We start from the raw sequence: 15,661 nt of genomic DNA on the forward strand, positions 1-15,661 counted from the left end.
TGCCTGTTGTTTGTTCAAACAGTTAATGTTTGCAGTTGCCTGACAAGTGAGCTGTTTTGTCTGTGGAGATAATGACTGTCCTCCCTTGTAAAAAAAAAAGAGTTCTCGCTCTCTGTTGCTTGCTCAAACAATGAATTATATTTACTTCCTGAACCAAAACATGACCTGCGGTGACATTCTTTTACTGCTTGCATTTTTTAAATGAAAGTATAACATAAATAGACAAGAGGGACAGAGGCTCTGTTTACTTGCAGTCAGAGGTGGTAGGTGACACCAGTGAAGTACAATGAAGTACTCTGTACTTATTTATAACAACCTTTTTACTGCTAGTATCCAAGAGCACATTTCAAGGACTGTCAAAACCATGAGAAAGTTGAAGGAATAAAGTGAATGAAAAAAAGTCATGTTTTGGTATGTTACACAGAGACAGTCGTGAAAAAGAAAGTTTTCGCAGGACTTGGAGCTTGTAGAACTGCCTATGGCAGCAATAACTTGAAGTAATCATTTTCAATATGACTTTATCAGTCTTTCATATTGTTTTGGAGAAATTTCGGCACACTCTTCTTTATAACATTTCTTCAGTTTATTGAGGTTTGAGGGCATTCATTTGTGTATAGCTCTCTTAATGTGTTACCACAGCATTTCATTTGGGTTGAGTTCTGGGCTTTGACTGGCCCATTGCATTAGCCTTTTCAACCATTCTGTTGTAAATTTGCTGCCATGCTTGGGATAACTGTCCTATTGCATGACTCAGCTGTTGGACAGATGGCCTTGCATTTTCCTCTAGTGTACTTTGGTACACAGAGGAGTTCCTGGTTGTCTCAGTGACTACAAGGTAAATGGCCTGTATTTGTATAGCGCTTTTCTAGTCCTTAAGGACCCCAAAGTGCTTTACACATCCAGTCATCCAACCATTCACACACACATCCACACACTGGTGATGGCAAGCTACATTGTAGCCACAGCCACCCTGAGGCGCACTGACAGAAGCGAGGCTGCCAGACACTGGCGCCACCGGGCCCTCTGATGCCACCAGTAGGCAACGGGGGTGAAGTGTCTAGGTTGCCATGTTCACCACGTTGCTTGACGCTTGTATCAGGTGTTTGTGCTGATATGCTGTGTAAGTTTTTGCCAGCTTTGATGTTGTGCGCTATGGTTAAACATCTCCACTTTGTCCTTGTCTGTCCAAAGGATATTGGTTTTCTTCTTGTTTGTTTAGGTGCAGCTTTGCAAACCTAAGCTGTGCGGCCATGTTTGGAAACGTTGAGAAAAGGCTTTTTCTTTCAGTGTCTAAAGTGGTTAACGCTCCAGCAACAGTTGTGGTATAAAGAAGAACTTTATTATGTAACCACAGGTCAGAATCTATGTTGTGCTAACCGAGGCTGTTGGCCAGAATTCTGTTGACTTAACTCAAAAATTTTCTTAGCTTCCATGCGGTAGAGTCTGAGACGTAGCTTTAAAAATTAATCTGAGCAGCATCTGATTTTGGTCAGAATTTGCTAGAACATCCATTCTTAGAAGCATTGTTGCGTTGTGTTAATGCACACCTGGAAGCTCCAGATGTGCTAATTGCCAAAACATCTGCTTTTAGAGACAAGGTGTCTGTCCCCTGAATTCAAACATTAGGTATTTGATCCAGCCACAAACATATACATTACTTTGTTTTCTGAAGAGGAAAAGTGCAATCAAAACTGTATTTTTTTGTTTCCACTATCCCATCCCTCCACTGGAGTTTTGAGATTGCCCCCAAAGCCTTTTATTCCCTTACTGTGCCCTGGTACCATATCATACGCCTAAAAAAAGATGATTCATTAATACTTTATAGGCCCTTTGGAGAATGCTATGTTCAAACTTTCTCAAACTCAAAAAAGTTTTATTTGACAGTTAAATTACACTGTTTGGGAAAATGTTGCCCACGTTGTTGCAGGTGTTTATGAGAGAGCATCCTTCAATTTCATCATGTTTTCCTATGGTTAATGATTCATTCACATCACAGGCGAGTCTCTGCTTAAACTGGGTTTATGATCTCTTATAGATCTCTTATAGATCTTTTATAGATTATGTTCAGTGTGGGAATAACAACCAAGATGAAGAATCAAGTACTTCTAGTATGAGCTGCAACAATTAGCTGATTGCACAATGAACCAGTTAAGATCTAATCAAGCAAACATTTAGCTTGTTACTGTATTAAGGCAATATGAGCCTAACTATGTTTATTATTATACTTTTTAAAAAACAATTAATTCAGTTTTATCCATAAATATTTACTTTATTTATTTATTTATTTGCTCAAAATGTTTTGCCTTTTCTGAAAAGCTTCAATGGTAATAGACATGCTGGAAAATATATTACTCTTACTTCCTGAACTTGCACTGTCATTTGTGGAAAATACATGTGAAACTGCTGATTTCTTCTTGCTGTGACTGCGAGGGGCTGTGGCTCAGGAGGTAGAGTGGATTGGGAAGGTTCGTGGTTCAATCCCTGGCTCTCCTAGTCTGGATGCTAAAGTATTCTTAGGCAAGACACTGATCCCTAAGTTGCCTCTGATGCCCCTCAGATGTGTGTGTAAATATTTGGCACAAGATACTTAGGTACCGTATTTTTCAGAATATAAGGTGCACTTAAAATCCTTTAATTTTCTCAAAAATCAACAGCACGCTCATAATTTGGTGTGCCTTATGTATTAATTCTGGTTGTGCTTACTAACCTCAAACCGATTTTATGTGGGACATGGCGCTCAAAAATCTGTCAAAATGTTCTAGTAAAACCTTGGTAAGCTACGAAGCCGCACCGCTCGATGGATTGTCGGAGCATTACAGCTACCGTAGTCAGGAGCCTCGCGGAGTAATACGTACTGTACTTCAACATAATATTATGGTGTGTGTATAAGGACCCCAAAATGGCACCCGAGACATGCTTACAAAGCGGATTTCAAACTCGAGGCTATCAGTCACGCAGGAGAACATAGCAATAGAGCAGCCGCAGGAGAATTCAACATTAATGAATCAATGGTACAGAAGTGGAGGAAGCAAGAAGATGACCTGCAATGTTGAGAGTTATTGTGAATGAGTTTAATAAAGTTTGACTTATCTGACTGTTTTGTTTCGCTTAATGCGCCTTATAATCTGCTAAGCCTTATGTATGAAAACAGACCAATTCATTGATATTGCGCCTTATAATGTGGTGCGCCATAGAGTCAGAAAAATAAGGTATACACAATGGTGCTTGGGTAAAGAAAGCACTTTGAGCACAAATTGAGAAGAAAATTGCTATATAAGTTGATTGCTTTAACAATAATTGCTCTACATTGTGATTGTCTATTACTTTATCAAGGCTTAATCTGTTTTGGGTTTGTGGTACCCTAGTTAAGGATGATGCTGTGAGTTTGTCACGTTAGCTTAAATAAACCTCCCCATCTCCAGCTGCCTCCCTCTTCCCGCTCCACCACAACCACCCACACATGCAGGGCCTTGGAGTAGGGGTATGTCACCAGGGTGCAGAGGAGGCTACCCCCCCTCTGTCCCCTTCTGGCTGCCTCTGCCTCAATTTTATCCCACAACTTAGACATTCACATTATTCACACTCTCATTACACATACATATAGGATCTTGGGGGTGGGCACAATCACAGAGTCCAAATTACCATCAGGGTGTACACCTCACCCCTGGCGTCGTTGCCCACCTCTCAATTTTAAATACACTTAGTCATTGAGGGCTATCAGGAGGGACTATGTGCTTACCTGCTGCTCCTTAGCAGGTAGCTCCATGCCCTCCTGGGTTTTAATTGCACCTTAGAACATACATGCATCAACACTACAATGAGCGGGTGGAGGGAGGTTTGGAGTCTTCTCCCACCCCCATTCTCTGCGGCCTGCTGGAGCGGGAGGGCTAGGTGGAGTTGGCCGTCCGACTGCGGTCTGGAGTGTGGGGCCTCCCTGCTGCTACGGAGTCGGAGTGGTCTGCCTCTCCCCACCGCAGGGAAAAGGGTAACACCACCTGGGTCTGGGTGCGGTTCCCCCCTCCAGGGGCAAGGGTACCTAGACCCGGTTTGTAGAGTACGCTTGGGGAGTGTGATCGTGTGTACAGCGTCTCTTTATGTCTGTCTCCACGTTGGTTGAGTGTGGAGTGAGTGCATATGAGAGCATGAGGGGGGGAATGGATGTTTGTGTCTGTGTGTGCCTGTATGTCTGTGTCTATATGTCAGGCTGGGTATCAGACACCACCTCTCTGGGGTCACCTCAGGCCCTCCAAGGTTTGGAGGCCTATCTCCACCTACCACTTCCCCTGCCGGTGGCGGACTCCCTCAGGTGTCGGTGCGTTGGTGGTTCTTTGTGTCTGGGGATGGGCGTCCAGGTACACACCGGCTCACTCCTTGGCGGCCGCTTATCGGGGCCTGGAGCCTGGCGCTCGCTCGGGCCCCTTCGGGGGTGGGGTGCCCCCGGCCTCTCGGCCTGGGGCTCGGTCACTCAGGCACAGCTGGCGGCCGGCGGAGCTCATGGATGCGTCACTGCAACTCTCCCTGGCTTCTGCTCCGCGGCTGCTGAGTGAACCCTCATCTGGGACTCTCCTCAGCTCTTACTGGAACAGTGGCGCGGCTGCCCCTCTGTTGGTCTTCCTTGGTCTCTTGTGTTCTGGGGACCTCTGGATGTCTGGAGTTTTGATCTCCTCCATACCTGCTTCACACCCTGGAGGACGGGGCTGTGGCCCCCCCACACTCCCTAGCAGATCGTTACATGGAGAAACCTTTGGAATGCAAGCATGCTGATCCACACAGGTATGCACACGGGTGTTCACTGCTCGTAGACCCAAATTACACCTTTCTTGGCTGCTACTTCGAAGCACATCTGTCCTGCGTGCTGCACAACAACATTGAATATTTAGTATTTACTGCTGTTTACACTTAGCTAGATTAATGCGATGGTGTTGTGTTTAGTATGTTGCTTTGTTTTTTTTTTGTCTTTTTTTTGCTTGTTTTCTATTCTTCTCTCAACAGGTGATCCAGGAGATTTTTATTTTTTTTTCTCCCCCCCCCTTCTCACTGTCCCTCTCCCCTTCTGTTTTTCCTTTCCTTCCTCTTTCTTTCTCCCTTTCCTATCCCTCACTCATGTCTGTCCCGTCTGTAACATCTGAAAATAAAATATAATAAATAATAAAAACAAAGATCGACCAAATGGACCAATACGGCAATGCCACGATGATCCATTTGGCAAAGTAAATCCATTGGGTATCCTTGTTGGTCTTCAGACAACAATTCTGATGGCTAAAGAACCAAATGGGACAGGGGAGAAAAAATAAAAAATAAAAAATAAAAAAATAAAATAAAAAGCTTAAATAAACCTCAGACTGTGGACTCTCTCGAAAGCTGTAATAATCACTAGATCTATTTATTCAAGTTACACTTGTTGTTTGAGGAAGACAGAACTTTCATTGGTATCTTGTTGTATGGACCAAGTGGAGGAAGAGATGATGAGTGCTGGATCCTTGTGGAGCATGGGGGCAGGATCATGGAGACATTACTGACAAACTTCACTGCACGTAAAATGAACATGAGTTGCATTACTATGTAATTAAAAATCTGATTGTTCTAACTCACATCTACCACATTCCACCATTCACTGGCAAACAAATATGTCTGATCCCATGCAGTGGGGTGATATTTGAGTGATATTTGACCCAGGCCTGTTTTCCTGTGGGATTGCTGTGGGGTGTTTGCAATCTTGTTAGTGTGAATGAAATTCATCCAGATGAGTCTGCTGAGGCAATTTAAGGTTTGCTGGCCCTCATGAGCTCATGAAGGCACATTGATGATTATGACTTTGCCACATAGGAAGAGACATCCAAGACTTTAATATAAAACAACTAAAACGAAGAATAAAGAAGTTAAATATCTTTATCGAAAATCATGATTGTAAATATCTGCACTACAGTTATTTCACCATGTTATAGTGATTTGTAGCTTTGGCAACTAAATTTTTAATTTGCTTTTCTTTGTTTGCAAATATTAACTATATACTTAAACTGTTTCCATATCAAGCCCCGGTTAATCCTGAGGAGGCATGCACAGTTTAAATGCTGATTTTAGTTTAGCCTTGTGCATGGCACATAAACAGGAGTAAAATGATTTTATTACTTTTTTCCCGAGGCTCATGTGAAACAGTGTAACACTGTAACAGATGTAGACTTTGTGATGTGATCAGGATCTTTCCCATACTCTAGCAAGATGGACAGTTTCCCAGACTATTTAAGTCATCTTTTCCCTATTCCTTAGGGTGATTAGAAAGACTCTCAGGCAATGTTTATATTGCAAAAATCCCAAATGTCTGAAATATGAGCCCAGTTAATTTATATCAAATTAACCATATTCATTCAACTAGATTTTTATCATACATTGTTTCATTGTTTCAGTGTACATGTAGGTGTCGTAGTCCCTCAGTTGTCCTTGGCTGTCAGCTCCAGGTTTTGTTTTTCTTTCTTTCTTTCTGTCTTTCTCCGTTCTTGTCTCTCTGTACTCGTTTGTTTGTGTCTGTGTTTGAGGGCGGGACTCTTCACCGAATCCCGCCTCAGGCCGAACACACCTGTGCTTTCTGATGACCTTGCCAAGAAGTCACTACTTAAGGTATTGGCTGAGGATCAGTCTTCGTTGAGCTACTCAGTTAGTTAAAACCCCGGCTCCTGCTTCTTTGTGTGTTTTTTCTCTGCTTCTGCATCTATAGATTTTTACCATCTGTTTCCTGAGCACAGAATCCTGGATTCCATGGATCGCATGTGTAGATTTCCTTCCTCCCTGGAGCACAATTTCCCTTGTTACCTTGTGATTGTTGTATATATGTATTACTTTACTGTATAATACTTGCTGTGAACTCTGATCTCTTGAGTCCTGTGCATGTGACAGTGGGGGCATATCTCCAGGGTTTGTTTGCTGCCAGAAAGTTTTGAACGTAGTCAAGACAAAGATAAATCCTAGGCTGTGACCAGACACATCTTGACTGATGTACTTAAGGTCTTTAGATATTTAGGGACTTGCAACGTCATACATACATACATCATACACCATACACTCAGGAACCTTTGGTTGATCAGGCCTTGACTTGTTCACCAACAGCTTTGGCACATGGACCATTTATCCTGATCTAAAGCCATCTAGAGATCCTTTGTCCTTTTGTGCCTGCATGGTGGACTTGAATGCTTTCTTTTTTGCAGTCCCTGTCATGTCGAGTACCATCAAGATGTTCCACACTGAAACCTCTGTACCCAAATATTTGTGAACTTACAGCTTGCCTTCCAATCTCTCCTCTTACAGAACTCCACTGCATGTTTTTAAAATGTTTTCTTTCATTCGCCTCCTCTGGTCCTCCCAGAGAGGACCATCAGCTCTAAGATGAGGACCTGCTTGGAGAAGACTGATGTAAGCACCACATCTGGACTCAAAGAAGTTTCCATTACATGCCAATGTTTTGGGAACTTGAACTGACCTGCAAATCCCAGTAGGGCTGCTTTATGTCTGCTCTTGGAAAAATTTTCATAGCTGTTGTCATCTCCTAACAGTTCATCCAGCACCACCATAAGGCCAAATTTTAAATTTGATCCTAAAATTGGGATAATAGTTGGGTTTAGTTATACAAGACAGATTAAGTTATGGTACCACAACTTACTTGAACTGAGTTTTAAGTTACTGCCAGAGGTAATGGTAGGTATATGTCAAATCTGTTATATTACTGACACACCAGAGTGGCAAGTTTTGTGTGTAGTGCAGTGAAAAAGCATGACGCCTTTCAGAGTTTTTATTTTTTTAGCATATTTGTCACACGTTATGTTTCAGATCACCAAACAAATTTAAATGTTAGAAAAAGTTAACCAGAGTAAAAAAGTTTCAGAAACCTTTGTCTCATCAGTCCACATAATATTTTCCCTCAAGTCTTCATCAAGATGTTTTTTGGCAAATGGAAGATGAGTCTTTGTGTTCTTTTGCAGTGTTTTTTGCCTTGTAACTCTTCCACTGAATGCCATTTTTGCTCAGTCTCTCTCCAATTGTTGAACCATGAACACTGACCTTAACCAAGAAAAGTGAGGCCTGCAGTTCTTTAGATGTTGTTCTGGTTTCTTTTGTGACCTCCTGGATGAGTGGTTGATGCAATTTTGGTAGGCTGGCTCCTGGGAGCGTTCCTCACTGCTCTAGGTTTTCTCAGTTTGTGGCAATTGGCTCTAACTGTGAGTTGTTTGCATCCCAAAGGCTTAGAAATTGCTTTTTTTTTTTTTTAACCCTTTCCAGAGTAATGTCAATGACTTTGTTTTTCATGTTTTTCTTTAGACTGTAGCCCGTTTCATTGCTTTTTGACATCTTTTTACCCTCCTTCACTTTTTCAGACAGGCTCTGCTGAAGTGATTTCTTGATTTAACAGGTCTGTCAGTAATCAGACCTGGGTGTGGCTGGTAAAATTGAACTCAGCCTTCCAAAAATTTGGTTAATCCCACTTAGTTTGTGATTAGGGGGAATGACTTTTTTACATAGGGCCAAGTAAGTTTGGATACCCTTTTCGCATATTAGATGGAATCATCATGTGAAAACTGCATTTTTTATTTACTTGGGTTGTCATTGTCTAATATTAAAAATTTGTTTGATTTGAAACATTTAAGTGCAAAAAATGTGCAAAATATGCAGTGCACATCTATGACGCCAGTTAATTTTTCTTATAAACTCAATCCTGCTTAAAAACAGATTATTTTAAGTAGAAGTATTTGTAACTTCTATAATTTTCACTTAGTTTATTTGAATTGCCTCAAAAAGCATTTAGGACAGACTGAGATATCTTTCCTCAGTGAAACTGTATCTCCTACCACCAACGGAGGTGGCTTGACCAGAACCTAACCAGATGTTGAAAGGTGTAAAATGCATCCATCTTTCCAAGACGTTTTTAGAACCTTTACTCAACCTAAAGGGCAACCCACAATTTTTCCTCTGTCAGTCATCCAGCTCACTGAACAGATTTTTCCATTTGATCAAATATAGATCAATCCACACTGAAGTGTCATTCCAGTTTACACACAGTTTACTTTTTTGCACCAGTCTGCTATGTCATCTTTTCAGTCTTCTGCTTATTTAACAAATTTTATCATGACGTTGTGCATTTAGTAATAGTGTATGTATTGACTCAACTGAGCTCCAAGTGTCCCTCTGGGCCTTGAAATTCATTGTAAACGTGTAAGCTCTGTCAGTCTATTTTCTTTGTTGTTAATACCGCTGTAAACATGGGTCCATGTGATGAGGCATCTGAAATGATACAGAACAAGCATTGAAACCTGCTATAGAGCAAAAGGTCTTGAAGTTTCAATGTACCTAAACCAATTTATACTTTTAAATTTTAATATACTGGATAATGAAGTAGTGGCTTTTTGTTTGTATAACTGTTATTCCTGTAACAAAATTGATTAGCACTGTAACCTACTCTCCTGGTTTCTTTTCTTTCTTTTTTTTGCACACGTCAGATTCAGATCCAGGTGCATTAACCTCAACCTCTGGACTGCAGGAGGGTCATTTGTTTTGATATTCATGTCTTTTGCAAACAGATTGTAATCAGCTTGGAAGACAACAGAGACACACGTATGTTTGTCCAAAGACAAAGTCTTATCTGGACTTTTTTCAGATACAAGTCACTTGAAATGGCAACTGAGAGTTTATTGTTGCTGTTTCAGTGAAATCAAAAGCAGCTACTAATTAGATTTGTGTGGTCTTATACTTTTGCTGATATTTAAATGCAGCTAAAATATTTTTAAAAATGCATTTTAGAAATCAGACAATATTGGAATCAGATTATAAATATCAAGAAAATTCCCTCATATCCTCATTATTTGCAGATGTGTTTGCGAGCTATAATCCTCTTGTGGTCTTAGTCGGATAAACGATGGTGTCTTCCTTTCTTTTCTGATTCATAGGAAATTGAAGCAGGTGTGAACAGGATGGTAATTGTCTGTGTGATCAGATTCACTTAACTCACTGTTGTTTGGCTCCAGGAAGTCTTTTATTCTGTCTTTCCTCCCTTTCTGTCACTCTTGACACTGATGAAAAGCATATTGACAACGTCTCTCTGTAAAACCGTGTAGCAAGTAATGGCCATAGATTGTTGGAGCGGGTTGAGCACAGAAAGACAATAGATTTCATGATCTTATGCAAGAGTTAAGGCCAGCTCGATGCCACCTCATCAACAGGCAGAGCCATAAAAAGGCTGTGAAATGGGCAGGGACGGGGTGAATGTCACAGGCAGTGCTAAAGTCTGTCTAACCTTGTTAGCTACAAAGTTTTCAAGGTAGACAGATAAACAATAGGTGTGTGTTTTGGTGGTCTTATTTGAAGACTGAATAACATGGCGTTTACCCATGAACCTGTACTGTACGTAAGATTGTAACACTACCTATGACCAGCTTTGAGATGATCAAAGGCCTCAATGATTATAACATTTGAAGTTCAACACATTGGACATGAAAACAAGGAAGAACAAGTGCATTGTTCATACTGTTCAGATTTGTTATCTCACTGTGTATTGTTTTGAGTCCATGAACACTTATATCATTAGCACTGCTAATGTGATACCTGCAAAATCCACAGATTACAATGGATTCACTGTCTTGTTTATGTTCAACCAGCTAACTAGAACCATAATATACGACATTCATATGTGTGAACTAATATATGTGACTGAATCAGCTGATTTGGATGTGTGAATTGGCATGAATATTTCCGTGACTACTACCAGCCTCAGCACGTGTTAAGCAGCACACTTAAAATCTTCAGCAATCATGGAAACAGAAGGTCAAAAAGAAGGAAAAAAGGGGATCTTGAACTTATGTCTCATAGTTCATGCAACCACTGCCGCCTTATACAGACTTTAAAGTGAAAACACTCAGTGATCACATTTGTTAAGCAATATGAAGTGACCACTGTTGAATGAGATGACAGCAACGTACTGAGCCTACTAGCAGCTGCTGGCAATGTGTGATTACAAATAATCTGATTTGATAACCATCGAATGACCAAAAAACACCCAAAATGGGTATCAAATGGGATTTCAGAATGCTTGAGTCTATTTGTAATGTAATTCATTTTTTATACTTGGCACTTGGACAGAATAATATAGAATATAGTTCTAATTACCAGCAAATTTGTGGCCATGTTCACATGCAAACCAGGTTAGATGCAAAAAAAAAAAAAAAACTAAAAAAAAAACCCCAAATTGATATTGACAAAGATTTAAAAAAGGGGGAATTGTGAAGCGCTATAAATAATCAAATTAGTGCAATAGACAAATTAATTAGCTAGCTTATCCCAGTTTCTAACAGTAATGAAGTGAAAACACACTTGAATGATTTTTACAATATATTTATTTCGATTTTTTTCTTACAAAACAATTCCCTCATAAACCAGAACACACAAAATGCATAAAGAAAACTGTACAGTCAGTTTTGTCATGTCTGAACGTGTTCTAAACATGAACAATGATATCTACAACAGTGGTTCCTATCAATGTCTATCACACCAAGCGGTTCAGCTCTTCAGCCCCTTACTTTAGGGTTAAAGGAGAGGTACAGAAATAGTCATGTGACACTGAAGGTAGATCCAAACAAACAACATAAGTGAGCCAGTTATGTAGTTATATCAGCAAGCGCAGGTGCAGTCTCTTTGTTCTTGCTCTCCTTGACTCTAGTAGCAATGTTTTACTGCTCAATCGACCTTAAGAGAAAAGCTGAAAGACGTGACAATGAGAAGACATAAAAGTGACTTTTATACAAGCAACTGTGAACTGTATGTGACTGTGAGAGATCACCAAGAGGTCCGTGATCATACTGGAGGCCTATTTTCATTACATGCATGTGTTAAGAGTTGTCAAATACTGTTTATTACTTGATTAGAGCCATTGGGAAGTGACTTTGGATGGGATAGTGACTTTAGGAAGCATCAGAGCCAGATTTATTCTTTTTTTTTGAGACAGAAAACTGGATTAAAAATTTAAGAAATTTCCATTAAAAGCATGATAGCATAAATGTATGTCAGATATATATTTATATATATATACGTATATTTTTCTCTCCTCAGTGCAACAGTGGTCTAGGAAACATCATTGAATCTTTGCCTTCAGAAAGTTAATTCAGTCATACTTTCATGCCGGAACGGTTTTCATGGCAGATTAGCAGCAAATACCGAAGTCACAAACAAGAAGGACGAATCTGCTTCGCTCCTGTGTTCTACCCTACACATTACATCGCATTGGGGACTGGAGTAACAGGCACAACTACGTATTAGGAAAAATGATTATTATTTCATTTAGGTTGCAGATACACCACAAGACTCCATTTGGATTTACAGTAGTTTTTTCACACTCAAGCTGGTCTTTGACATCTTGGTAAATGACGTTTAATTATGTCTTTAATATTCACGGCCTGCCATTAAAAGGTCAGGAACTGTTGGATCTCAAAGGCTGTGAGCATTTGTGCTGTGATGACAACATGTACAAGATTTAAATTCACAAAAATTAACAAAAATATTCCTCTTGCCACGTGATTAAGCATTGATCCTACTGTTTTGTAAAGTACTGGTTTTTGTTTGTTTTTTTAAACGTGATTTAATTACCAGCAACTCCACGCTGGGCTTCGTGCAAAGAATAATGCTTTTACCTACACAAATGTAAAATCTACGCTGTCACAAAGATCTTCAGAACACAGCTTCAAGTCCTGATTTTGTATTAGCAGCGTCTGAATTAATCAAATGTTAAGAACAGCATACTGTGAGAGAAATGCAGAGCAAATTAATTGAATAGTTGCCAAAAAAGGTCTCTAAAAAAGAAGAGGGTCATGTTAAACACCTGTTAAATATGTGAGACAAGCAGGCCAACTGTGGGAGAACGTTACAATTTCAGGTGTTTTTATAACTGATTATAAAAACTGGCACAAAGACCCTGAGGCAGCTGTTGACGTGAGACAAAACTGAACTTGTACCACTTGAAACTCACTGTATGAAAATATGCCTGAAATGTAATAGAACTGCTTGTCATGGTGACTCGATGAATGAACAACTGTTTCACACCAAGCTCATGTTTGATACTTATTTTAGTTACATTCAGTATCAAATGTAGAAGCATTGTGCGACTAGGTCAAATAAATGATTTTTATTTTTTTCTTCTGTGGCAAGTCAGACTGTCCTTACATAATTGGCAGATCTGAAAAACTTTTGATTTAATTTTTTTTTAAACTTTATGTTCTGTATATTCCACATAACATCACATAAGTGCTTTTCCTAAAGTAGCTTACTAAAAGTCTCACAAAGACAAAAAGGCAAAAAAAAAAAAAAAAAAAAAGTAATTACCCCCAAACTGTAGCCAATTTTCATCTACTATGTAAAAACCATCAAAAGTGCTGTCCAAGCTCTGCATTCATATATAGACTGGCACTAATATGAAAAGCCAGGAATGATAAGAGACTTTATGGTTCCAGTAATTTTTGATGGCATTATTACATCTGCAGAGAAGCCGCAGCGCTATATTGCTGCTAATGGATCATCATTATGATGATTAGTGCAAGTGGAAAATGTAGTTACACAGAAGATGATGCAGTTCAACCACAGATAGGAAATATCTGCTATTTTGACAGATGGAGATTTGCTGGTGTTTATTCACTTGCTGCTCTCAGACAGACACTCTAGCCTTTTTAGTTCAAAAGTAGGAATACAGTGTTTAAGTAATAAACACACTTAGTACTTTTTGCAATTTGACAATTAATATTCCTGAAAAAAAGGAAAACTGTTTAATACAGTACATATTGCTGTCAAAATGTATCCCTACTTTTGAAACAGGTTGCAAGACTTTGAAATATAGAATTTATTTTTGTGTACATGCGTGACTTCTTTCCAGAAAGTTTTTTCTCTCACTAATTACCAAGTGAGAAGTGTCTAGTCTACCTGACTTGTTTGATCTTGATGCACGGCTCTCTTAGGAGATCTACAAATGCTCACAGCCTGTCAGATAGCAGCACTGATGCTACTTTGGCTTGGCCTCAGCATATGGGTCAGTGTAAACTGGAGTCATTACCCTGAGGGAATCTGCTAAGTGGTATAAGTGGCATTTTCAGGCTTCACAGCTCAGAGCTGTACTGCAGGTTCAGAATAAATGTGAAACAGCAGGGGACAGATTATAACATTGCAAGAGACCAAAAGATCTACTTTTCATTTCAGGCTAGGCTTCCACTGCAACATCCATTGTCGACGGCTAACGGACCAATTGAGCTCTTTGGACAGACAATGTAAATAAGGGTATTACACGTGTATAAAGCCAACCTCTGCCAGCATTAGGAGAATGAAAGCTTTCAGAGGGAGAATACAGTACAATACCATGACAAAGGCGAGTAAACAGATGGTGGTGGTAGCTTTTAAAAGGACTCAGGACACGCACTCAGGACACTAAAGGCAGACGGGACAGACAGTTTGTGGTGATTATATGCGGCACTGGTGAAAACGACAAACATTGTTGAGATAAACAAAAACTGGAAAGCTTTTTAGTCTAAAAAAAGTGAGCATTGTGCATAGTTCATAGTTTGTTATAACCCCTCTTCAGGTATCTATTTGCTGTGATAACATGGAAGGAAGTGCAATAATGTACAATTCTGTATAGTTAAGTGCACATAGATCACTGTTGCACTGAACGGCATTGACACTTTCTCCCAATATAAATATCACAACAGATTTTCGGAATATTTTCTCAATTACTCTATTTTTACGTGTACTTTTGTTACAACAAACCCAGGCAGGTTTCTCTCTTGCTCAGTCCCAGGGTTGAGTCCACAACTTATGTTCACATAAATCTTAATAATAGGTAATTTGGCCTGATCTTTCCGTTTTCCCCCTAATTCTAAATCTTGTTCACTTTTGTTTTTCCTTGTCACTCATACCTCTCCAACCCAGACAACTGTGTTGCCTCTCTTGATGTCTGACACCTCGCAGTGCGGCGTTCTCTGTTTGCCATTAAGAACAAAGAGGGACTCAGCTGATGGTGTCACCAGATATTGTCCAAACAACCCACTGGAGACAACCACTCTGTTAGGGCCTCCCCAGGGCCAGGCTTGGGGGGCCAGGGGCTGCTTGAGGCTCCGGAGAACCTCGATGTGGCCTGAGGACAGATCGGCAAAGAGCAGGTCCGTTCCTGAGCCCGAGGTGGCAACGGCCACATGCTGGTTGGACTCCGTGAAAGAAGGTTGAAAAACAAGATCAGAGACCGCCACAGGCTCGTCTATTTCCTGGTTCAGACTCAGCTCCCCTTGGAATGACACTGTCTGTACTATCAGCTTTGAGCTCTGTGGGTCAGGTGTCACAATGTAGCGCCCGTCTGGTGACACAAAAGCCTGGCCTGTGACATTGAGGTTTGGCCCAATCACGGCGTCTGTCACACTGTCGATCAGAAGCTGTTGTGGGGCGAGAAGGCTCTTGGTCTGGCACTGGATGAAGTAGAAGCCACTCAGGTGTGTGTAGGCCATGCTCACTGGGATGCAGCTGTTGTTCTTTAGGCTGATGGTCTTGACACGGTGAAGGGTCTCCAGATCAATCTTGTGAACCGCGGGCTCATTTGTGAGAAAGACAAAGGCAAACCTAAATTGGCAAAGTTCACAGAAGAGGTTAATAGCCTTTC

General features: G+C 40.4%; 1 protein-coding gene and 1 long non-coding RNA gene across 2 annotated transcripts in view; one reads left to right on the forward strand and one right to left on the reverse strand.

Annotated features, from left to right (window-relative positions):
* The window catches only part of LOC146566049 (uncharacterized), a 143,362-nt gene that overhangs the window by 105,792 nt on the left and 21,909 nt on the right, over positions 1-15,661 (forward strand). The window lies entirely within an intron of this gene.
* The window catches only part of fstl4 (follistatin-like 4), a 208,906-nt gene continuing 204,599 nt past the window's right edge, over positions 11,355-15,661 (reverse strand). The window contains exon 16 of the mRNA XM_085289588.1: positions 11,355-15,621. Within this exon, the coding sequence (XP_085145714.1) occupies positions 14,922-15,621 (700 nt within the window). The 3' untranslated portion in view covers positions 11,355-14,921. The remainder of the gene's footprint in view (positions 15,622-15,661) is intronic.

This window comes from Mchenga conophoros, linkage group LG10, assembly GCF_057382185.1.
Source record: "Mchenga conophoros isolate Kocher_MC1m ecotype Shallow Benthic linkage group LG10, M_conophoros_male_GT1.1, whole genome shotgun sequence".
In the NCBI taxonomy this organism is placed as follows: domain Eukaryota; kingdom Metazoa; phylum Chordata; class Actinopteri; order Cichliformes; family Cichlidae; genus Mchenga; species Mchenga conophoros.